We start from the raw sequence: 11,205 nt of genomic DNA, 5'->3' as shown, positions 1-11,205 counted from the left end.
TAACTTGTTTTCTAGCCTTTGGTTATCTATAACAAATACTACCTCACTTACTCCCTTGACAACTCTTCTAGTACCAAACTGCTGAGTGTTTGTTGTCATGTTTGTAATGAGTTCCCATGCAGCTAATTGTGTCTTATCCATCAATCTCCTCCTTTGGCTACATCAATCATGCTCCTATCCATCAATGTCAATCCCTCATAGAAATATTGAATCAACAACTACTCACTAGTTTGGTGGTGAGGACAAGTGGAACACAACTTATTGAATCTCTCCTAGTATTTATACAATGTCTCACCATGTTGTTGTCTTATACCACAAATCTCTTTTTTGATTGCTATATTTTTGGAGGGAGGGAAATTTTTTTCAAGGAACAACTAGGCATGACAATCTAACCCGTCCCGTGGGTACCTGCCCAAACTCGCCCCGATTTGGATGGGGAAAACCCGTGTTTATCGGGTTCGGGTTCGGGTTCGGGTTTTCCCCGATTGATAAAATCGGGGGTGGGGGCGGGGACGGGGATGTTAATACCCAACCTGCCCCCACCGCCATACCCGCCCCCGCCCCCGCCCCGCTTAATAATGTAATTAAAAAATTATTTATATATATATATATAAACCAAAATTAAAAATATTTATATATAAAAATTTATATTATTTTACTTTTCTTTTATTTTTTTAAAATTTTTCATATTTATTTAAAAGAAAAAAAGAAAAAAAAAATAGGAGCGGGGGTGGGGGCAGGGCGGGGAAACTTGAACCCCACCGGGGGCGGGGATGGGGACCTAAAATTTACCCCCAGCGGGTATCCGGGGCGGGGCGGGGCAGTTTAAATTTGCAGGGGCGGGGGTGGGGAACGTAAAACCCGCCCCCACCCTGCCCCGTTGCCATGCCTAGGAACAACCTCTTCATGTCATTCCATGTAGTGATGGTTATTGGTAAAAAAATATAGTCAACCTTTTGTTGCATCATCCAAAGAGAAAAGAAATGCCTTCATTTTGACATAATCCTTTGGAATAGTTAGAGGTCTCATGGTAGAACACACCACATGGAACTCCTTAAGGTATTTATAAGGATCTTCACCTGTAAGTCCATGAAACTTAGGTAATAAGTGGATCAGTCCAAATTTAAGCTCCATAATTCACTTCCACATCATGATATTGGACACACCAAGGTTAGTATACAACATTAGGTGTAGCTAATTCCTTCAAGGTTAGCTCACAGTTATTCATATTTCCAGATTCAGATCTACAAGAATGAAAATCAGAAATAAAAGAAGGATCAACAATAATATAACTAACAATTACTCTACTATAAACTACTTTTCTAACAACCTATGAAAGGTTTGTTCTATTTCAGGATCAAAATCATGTAATTCATTATGACTAGATCTATTCATGCAATACAACATAGATACAGAGTAAAATATAACCAAGCAAACCAATAATTAAAAAGTCAACAAAAAGTCAAAGTCAAGTTGCTAGTGAAGTCGTTTTGTTGTTAAATGGGTGCATGTTGTTTGAAGTTGATTAGTTTTTATATGATATGTATCCTTTCACAAACTTACCCTTTTTTCATGTGTTGAAAAACTATGATTATATTTGGTATGAAAACATGTCAAGATTAAGTTGGAGGACGAGCACAGTTGGATGACCATATTAGATATGGCATTATGTCCTTGTTGAATTATTCAAACATGTTTATAGAGACATTTGATTACCATTAGAATTTTTGTTTTAGTACTATTATATTAGGTGTATATGTATATGCGGAAAGAGATTGTTGTAATCCCATAAGGGGATTTATGTCTTCAAGTAGGGATGGCAATGGGGTCCTATGTGGGCGGGTAATAGTAAACCTGTCCTCGCTCCGTTAGATGAAAATTGGCCCTACATCCACCCCATATCCACACAGATATCCATGAAGTGGGTATCCATGAATTTCTTGAATACCCACAAATATACATGAATATCCACGGATATTTATAAATTTTTTAAGAAATTAAAAAAATTATATTACAAATAATTTTAGGTTTATATTTAATGTCATTGAAATATTAAAAATAAAAATTCAACGTTAATTTTGAACTTGTATTTAACGTTAATTTTGTTGAAATAATAATAAAAATACAAGATAATCAATAACTTAAAATATATCAATCTCACAAGTAAGTGGAAGTATCATATCACAAAGGTACAATAATTCAATCTCATAATTCCAAACGAAAGTAAACAAATTAAAATACATAAATCTTAGGTTAAATACCTCCTTTATTTGGTCCCTTACAATATTTTTTTGTTTCAATTTAGTCTCACTTTAATTTTTGGTCTCAATTTGGTCCCCAATAACTTAAATTAGTGCAATTTGGGACTTCCGTCCAAATGATTTAGACGGAGTTAACTGTTAGCCACGTGGCATCTACGTGGATGCCACGTGGATGTGCACGTGGACGCCAAAATTCTTAAAAAAACCTGAAACCAGAACGGGCCGTTCTGATTTTAGAACGGGCCGTTCTGGTTTTAGAACGGGCCGTTCTAGTTTTAGAACGGGTCGTTCTGGTTTTAGAACGGGCCGTTCTAGTTTTAGAACGGGACGTTCTAGTTTTAGAACGGGACGTTCTGCTTTTAGAACGGGCCGCTCTGAATTCAGAACGGGCCGCTCTGAATTCAGAACGGCCTGTTCCAGAACGCCATGCTTTTTATTATATATATTTTTATTATATCTATATTAATAAATATATAATAAATAAAAAATACAATAAATTAATATTCATTTATGAATAAAACTATAAAAAAAATCAAATAAGATAAGACCTTCCAAAATATTTCTTTGATTTGAATTTATCCAGTTCAAAATCTTGATTAAAATGCCGCAATGTATTTCAAAAATTTGAAAATAAAATTCAGGGTTTAGGAGTACCTCCTCAAGAACAGGTTGTTATTGTTGGGGTACATCGTCAATGACTTTAAGGAAAAAAACTGTTTCATTTTATCCTTGACTGTATAGTGTCAATTTGGTAGTAAGTGGTTCACTCCAGTTTGACTAACAATGAAATAAAGCTTGTTACCATTGTCCTTAGTGATACACTACATCATCCTTAATGATATACTGTATAGCCAAAATGTTTAACGATTGAAGTTATTAATCCTCATTAACAATATTACTAAATCTAGTGTTTGAAATACTTTGTATTTTCCCTAAAAAAAATGCTTTGTATTTTTTTTTTGTGCACGAAATTCTGGACCAGAACGGTCCGTTCTGGTTACACTGTTGATGTCTTAATTTTGGACCTGGAACGGCCTGTTCCAGGTGCAAATTTTACACACCAATAATGTAACCAGAACGGGCCGTTCTGGTTTCAGAACGGACCGTTCTGGTTCTAGGTGTATTCAAGTATTTTTGGATCCACCTACGTGGCATCCACCTGGCATCCACGTGGCCACCAGTTAACTCCGTTTAAATCATTTAGATGGAAGTCCCAAATTGGAACGATTTAAATTATTGAGGACCAAATTGAGACCAAAAATTAAAGTGGGACTAAATTGAAACAAAAAAACATTGTAAGGGACCAAAAGAGGTATTTAACCTAAATCTTATTAGTCCAATCAAAGCTAGAAAATTAATCAAATTACATCCAACATAATTCTATAACATGCTTAACACATGTTGGTAACTTTATCAACCTCACTTTTGTAAGAAAATAAGATGAGAGAGTGTAACTTTAAGGTTATGTGATAAAAGGATAATTAGGATATTTAAGAAATATTATTAAATCGTTACCCGCGGGTATGAATATCATCATACCTGCCCCGCTCTGTTTATAAACGGGTAAAAAATTATCCTTCCCCATTATCCGCAGGTACCTAATTAGCCTATCTATTTATTATCCGTATCAGATTTTACCCATAGATACCTGCGGGTGCAGGTGTTTTTGCCATCCATATCTTCAAGTCAAGATTGATAGAAAATGTTTTATGTTTTCTATACTATACATATAATTGTTGCATGAATATTTGGTTATTCTTTACATAATAATCATAGGCTAGAGAATATTTATGTTTCCCATTACAATGTAACTATGTTGTATCAAGTGTGGTGGCATATTAAGTTGTTACAAAAAAAAAATAGATGTATAAAAAGTAAAATGCAACATATTTAACTATAAAGATTAAAAATCCATGCTAATATAGGAACTAAAAAACATTTAAACCTAAAATAAATTAATAGTGCCTCCCTTGCCCTCCTTTTTTTTTTTTTTTTTTTTTCCTTTTTAACGATCCATAACAGCAACGAAATTTTGTTTTTGCTCTTTTTTCTTCTTAGCTTTTGTTAAAAGTTATAATACATCATGTAAAGTTTAGACAATGTTTGCTGCACTATGATGTATTAAGACTACATATGTCCATCGGGAACCAAAGGAACATCACCTATACTGCAGTTGCTTAACCTTTTAAACAATAAAGGAAACTAATCCCCCAGCATCATTGATTACTATAATAAATCTATCACCAACATGGGCAACACCTTTTGCAAGGCAATATATGAATACCTCAAAGTTGAGACATGCAACTTTATGATTAAATGAAGACTTAAATATATTTTTAATCCCTTAAATTTAAGATAAATTTGTTTTTAGTCTCTTAAATTTAAAATTATTATTTTTAACTCTTATAATTTTCAAAAATTTGGTTTTAGTCTATTAAGTCACCAATAACATATCTAAAAGTGACAAATTAAAACAATTATATAATATCAACAGGATAATATTTTAACTAACAGAGCCATCAATAAGTAAATTTTATGTAATAATATTTAATAAATTTTTTAACAAAATTTGAATATAAAAATTAAAATTTTTTTTTAAATTATATGGATTAAAAATAATAATTTTAAATTTAAGAGACAAAATAAATTTACCCTAAATCCTAAATTTGAAGGACTAAAAACATTTTTAAGCCTTAAATGAATTTACCGATGTCTCTTCATGTAATGCGGTTAACAACACACAATGAAAGGGAAAAGACACACATAGAAAAAGGGGGAGGGGGTGTTGTGTGAAGTGAGTAGATTTCATTCATCTGCACAAGTGGTAGCTAAAAACTTTCAATCTAATTGTGGATTGCATGTGATTTAAAGTTGAAACCACTTTTCTTCCTTGCATTTATGAGCATATCCCAGATTTTGGGCTATATTTCAATTGAAAAAATGAATACAGAGATCCTAGACTAGATTTGATACAAAAAAACATTATCAACAGCATTAGTACCAACGTAAAGTCAGTAATGTAGTGATCTCTGGAGTTAATTTTCAGCAATGCTTTGATCCTTACCCAAACCTGTGCTGGAACCATCTGTGGAACTATAATTTGGTGTTTCAGGTAGTGACCTGGCCATTGTGGAATCATCATCACCATTTTCGGAAGCTGAACTAGCAGCATCCATCTCCTTCCCTGGAAAGTCAATTTGTACACATTCAGCAACTTCATTATTACAATCACGATTCCTATTTGAAGGTGTCAAGTCTTCTTTCTTGACAACATTAAACACAATCCCATTATGGATCCTTTCAGGTTGCAAAAGATCACCTTCAGTTACCATTATGTTAGATCCATTCATGACAACCCTGTTTCCATTTTCTTTCTGATCAGATTCTGTGCTCTTGGAGCACTTGTCGGGTGTTGTGAACCTTGAACTGTGATGCAGAAAATCGCGAGGGCTAGTGAGAGCCACCTTGCCTCTATTTAGTTCAGTATCAACTTCTAAGTTCTGGATATAGTCAATGAACATATCTGCAGATCTAGTTCTCATCAAAGGCCCACCGGATCTGGTCCAAGAATTCAAGTCAGCACTTTCAGATTCACTGTCACTTGCATCATGAAAGCTACGGTGGGACTTCCAATTTTTAGCAGTGGCTCCATTGGGACTATTAACACCTTGATGCAATGAGGGAGCAGCATCTGCATGAAAGTCTTCTAGGGAACCTGTAGAATTCTCTCGTGCAATGACATTCCACGATGGAATTCTTCTTGAACCACTGAATCTGACTGTACTGTGAAGACCGTGAGAAGCAGCAGCAGCTCTCTCAGAACTTCTTTTGAGTCGTCTCATATGATTGAGAATTGCAACAGACTCATCAAGAGCAAGCTCAATTCCACAATTTGCTTTTATGGCTGAAAGCTTCTCCCAGGTGCATCTTCTCCCTTGGTTAGCTGCCTTTTGAAGCTCTAAATAAGAAGGATTCTGTATGATTTTTAAGTACTGGAGCAGGAATGACAGAGAAAAGACAACATACACAAATTAATCACAATTCAACTGAATCTTCCCCAATAAAATAAATTACTAATAATTTTCGATAAACACTGGTTATTTGTTTTATCTTCTAACATAACCGAGTAGTTTATTTAATTTTTCTTAGGCACATACCTGACCAATAGTTGCAGGCATAACAACTGTTACATCACCCTCCCAGTCTTGAGCAAACAGTTTGGCAAGTCCACCCAACGGAAAACCGAGTTCCAGAACTTGATGACATCTATGTTTCACCTCCATCTCTACTAGATGAGCAAGCTACAGAATTGAAAACCACATTGAATTATTATCGTTGCATATTCAGAATAGTAGGGCAGCAGGAAACTGAAGATTCAATGATAAACAAGTGTGTTGCTTATTGAAACAACTGCTGAAAGATACCACCATTTTGCAATCAAGTTGGGGAGGGGCGTGCATAAAAGTTACACAGCATAATTTGAACTTGAGAATTCTGTATATGCCAGTAAATATTCATATTGGAAATCATGTATGTGTTCAAGTTTGCATACAAATGGTAACATATTCCTAAGAAAATTTTTACCATTATTTCAATATACAGCTGCTGGACCAGTTTGTTACTCAATTTATGCACCAAGACACTAATAAGCCACCAGCTTATTGGATTACACTACCAGACATCAATAAATATAAGTTGTATGTGTAAGTAAATGGCAATGGCAGCAATGTGTTTTAGTCATCGAAAATCTGAATGTGTCAATTTCCCCATGAAACTGGCTGGGAAAAGTACTGTAGAGGCAATAAAAACTCCATGGTGGTTTAACCATTAAACAGTAAATACTTGGCGTAATATTTCACTGACTGGTGGACTCTCATAAGCAAACGTAGTAACATACAAAACACACCCAAATCACATTCATCAGTTCAACACCAACTACAACCACCAAGGGTTTTCCCCCTACATGGGTTCATCAGCTATAAGAATCAAATGATGTCAAAATGTTCTAAGTTGTTAGTTTAACAGCAAGGAACCTTTTACTCATCAACTCAGAGGAAATGAAGTTTTTAGTTAGGGGCAGAGACTTGGTTAATGAAAAATGTAGAAGTAAAAATTCATATAAGAAACAAAAGAATATATGCAATGACAATAAATAGACATATCAACATGTATGTATTATCATGCATTCATAGGGATCCAAGTCCATGAACATACCTTTGCTGCAAAATCACCTCCATAAGCTCGTACAAATTCTTTCAATCTCAATAATGGTGAAATATGAGGATTGGCCTGACTAACTATAAAATGATTGACATTGAACAGTTCTTTTAACTGAATCATAGGTAAATCAATCTCTAAGCTACCATCCCTCCACCGGCGCACTGGAGTGGAACCCTTTTCAGGACCCAAATTAAACGGAGGATGGTAAGGAACAATGTCTCCACTTCTATCCTTTGCCATCAATTCCTGAGCCTCGAAAAGGCCAGGAAAGGCACAAGAAGCAGTGACTGCACTCCATATAACAACATGGGGTGAAGTCAAGTAGTTAAGACATCTAGGTGGTTCATGTTTTCTCGGGGAACAAACTGTAATCCCAAGAACTCGACCTGTCATGTCGTATGCTTCTTGAAATGTAAGATTGCTTGTGAGATGCCTCAGCAACATTTGCAACTGTCTGATCTCATGAACTGCACCAAATGTTGTGACCCTCTTCACAACTTGAAAAATCCCACCCATTTGATCAAAAAACTGTAATGAGTGCAATGAATCCTCAAAAAAGCTTTGAAGCTCAGGCCAAGACCTAGTGGCAACAATAGCGCACATAATGGACCCAACACTTGAACCAGCAATTATTCTGGGCAAAAGTTTGTGTTCTACCAGTGTTTTAACCACACCAACATGAAAAGCTCCAAGGGAAGCACCCCCACTTAACAACAAAGCAGTCCTCCCAAATGCATGTCTAGTTTCATGCATGAAAGAAAGCCTCTCTTCCAATGCAAGCTCCTCTGAATCAGAGTTGCAGACCATCCTCAACTGGGTTGAAACCTCATCAATATACTCCTTGATTAGTCTTGGAACATGAAGCCTACCTTTGTGGAGGTCAGGGTTACACATATTACCCAAATTTCTAACAAGATCTGCACGCATGAAAAATATTATATCTCGAAGAGAGCCCTCTTGCCGGCGATGGCGAAGCTCTTCAAGCTTGTTACTCACCAACTCCACATCATAAAGGTCTGATTCATTCATCTTTGGTGTCTCTCTATCAAGCATCTTGGCTGCATGAGCCCACTCCTCGTAGGACAATGCAGCTCTCATCATATTTCTCCAAAATTTCCGCCTATATGCCATCTCCGCCCTCACCTTCACATTGGTGTAGCGTTTCAACAAGAAAGCAATTATTGTCATCATTGCCAATATCCCCTGCGGGTTTCTTGGATGCAACCATGACACAATGGGTGCCCAAAATCCCCTAAACCTTTGGAAGGTATCCAACAACACAACCAGTATCTGATGCCTCAATTGTGACATAGACTTGCAGAAGAGAACCCTGAAAGCAATTGTTCTGCCAAGAATACCAGAAGGGCCAATTGAAAAAAGATCAACCCTAGCCTCATTGCTTATATGATCCATCCTTAGACCAAAAGATGGAAACTAAACAGTTCTCTTCTCTAAGCGAAAACCCTTGAGAGATCAAGTACTCTACAAGAGCTTACACAGTAAAAGCTTGCCCTTTTATGATAGCATCAAAGAGTAAAATCTGAAAGGCAAGGAATTTTACAATTGGGTATGTCTGGTAGACTTAAGGAAAGCATATAAAGGAATTAAATATGCATAAAACTCCTGAACCAGTGCATAATTGAATGAATAGTGGACAAAAACAATTATACACAACAAATATAAATTCGATCTGAAGATGAATACATCATCAGTAAGGTTGAATAAAAATCAAAAGCGAAAGAACACAGTAGGGAAGGGTTTGAAATAAGGCTTCAATTCCAAGGGAGAAAAATGGTTCTCTAAACGGATCAGATTGGATTCATCAAAAGGGGTGGAAACATAAACGGGAAAGGGTTATTGCAGAAAGAAGAAGGGTATAAAGTAAGGGAATCAAATGAAAGGTGATAACTGATAATAGTAACATTATTATAATAATAATAATAATATTATAATGAAGAAAATGTTCCCGCTAAGCCAAGGCTTATTGGCTTAGCGAGAAGAAGAGTGATTGTTTGTTTAAATTATTATGTAGAACATAAGTATGATTTGACAGGGGCATTGGGATGTAGGAGTTGGAGTTGAAGATAAAGCTGTCACGTGGGTGCCAGTCAGGAAGGCGCGCCATGGCTAGGCTGTTAACGTTGAATTTAACATAAATGTTGTTGCGTACTTTTCTTGCTAACTGTTTCGTGTACACATGTAATGTAACAATACTATTATAGTTTATGCGTACAAAAATCAAGATGCCTTATTAATATAAACCTTGATTATCTGTAAGATATATAAGAAGATAGTCTAATTTGGTGTACAATTTGGCAATTTTTAATAAACATAGATAATTTTAAATATTTTTATTAAATAAGTTATAGAGGTACGGTCGATTCTATTGAAATAATTTATACATATCATAAAAGGAATATTTTATTTTCGTGTATATAATTTTTCAATTATTTTATTTTTATATTTTAAATAATAAAATATAATATTAAAAGTTAATTAAATATAAGATTTTAATATTTGAAGATTAAACATAATATTAATTAATTTAATAAATATTAATAATTTTTAAATATTTTAAATAAATATAGAAATAATCCCACTAATAAATATATAAAGGTGATATAATTTTTTCATCTATACATTTTTAAAACATTTTTACCCTTTATTTATTTTAGTAGTCACACATCCTCTTTTTTTAATATAGAATATTTCAGTAATTTTATTTATCCAAAACGTTTTTTTTTTAATAAACTGTAATTTTATAATTTCCACATACATAATATTCACAAAGCATGATTTCATGTCTTTATTTTACTAGTAACTGATAAATTAAATTAATTATCTTACTTTAAATATAAGTAATAATTATTAATCTTTAATGTCTCTTAGAAGTTAATCTCTTGTATATCTTTAATTTATTATTAACTCTATTTTTGTTATAAATATTAATCATAACAATACTTAAAATAAATGGTATCTTTATAAAATGATTTAAATTTATGGTAGAATTAATTAAAAATATTTAATTTAATTACTTTTATTTATTTTTATGATTTATCATATTATTTTTTTTTGTTCATTATTACAAAAGATACTCTTTATGAACAGGATTTATCATAAGTTACTATTATTTTTATAATCTTAAATGGACAAAACAAAGTTGTATCATTTATATATCATTTTGGTAGTACTAAAGGGAATGTAAAGATTTATTATATATAACTAAAATTTATAATAAATTATATAAAAATAAATATTATTTTGAAATATAAATCATTTAAAATATTCAAATTATAATTAAAATTAGTATAAATAAATATTTTAAATATTAAATTATATTAAATATTATGATAATAAATTTATATTTAATCCAAGATTATATTTAATTATTTATAACTTATTTTTAAAATATTAAAATTTAATTTATAAATAAATATAATGATAAAATTTGATATGGATGAAAATTTATAAGAAACTCTAAAAATTTCATATTGAATAAAGTGTCTAAAAATATTGTCATGCAATATAATTGTTTGTATTTAATATAAATAGATGAATTATTTTTATTTTTTTAATTATATTATTAATCTTATTTTATATATTTTGTCATTATAAAAATATGTAAATACAATTTCTTTAGAAATTTATTTTTGCAATTTTTACCCACAAAATTAGTTTCACAAAAGAAGTTTAATCGTTACTTTAACTAAAATATGTGTCATGT

The 11,205-nt window shown here is 33.0% G+C and overlaps 1 protein-coding gene and 1 non-coding gene across 2 annotated transcripts; one reads left to right on the top strand and one right to left on the bottom strand.

Annotated features, from left to right (window-relative positions):
- Positions 1 to 228: 228 nt before the first annotated feature.
- Positions 229 to 335, top strand: LOC114916412 (small nucleolar RNA R71). The gene has a single exon (XR_003804862.1). It is a non-coding gene; the product is annotated as a small nucleolar RNA R71 (small nucleolar RNA).
- A 4,751-nt stretch (positions 336 to 5,086) lies between these two features.
- On the bottom strand, positions 5,087 to 9,563 carry LOC109805849 (triacylglycerol lipase SDP1). Its single transcript, XM_020368097.3, has 3 exons — positions 7,476 to 9,563; positions 6,419 to 6,562; positions 5,087 to 6,253 (listed from the first exon to the last, which is right to left on the bottom strand). Exons 1-3 carry the CDS (start codon positions 8,892 to 8,894, stop codon positions 5,297 to 5,299), a joined length of 2,520 nt encoding a protein of 839 aa, XP_020223686.1. The 5' UTR covers positions 8,895 to 9,563; the 3' UTR covers positions 5,087 to 5,296.
- Positions 9,564 to 11,205: the final 1,642 nt, after the last annotated feature.

This window comes from Cajanus cajan, chromosome 7, assembly GCF_000230855.2.
Source record: "Cajanus cajan strain Asha chromosome 7, NIPB_CcT2T_4, whole genome shotgun sequence".
NCBI lineage: Eukaryota > Viridiplantae > Streptophyta > Magnoliopsida > Fabales > Fabaceae > Cajanus > Cajanus cajan.
Note: the sequence above shows the minus strand (reverse complement) of the source record. Positions and strands in the feature narration are given on the sequence as shown.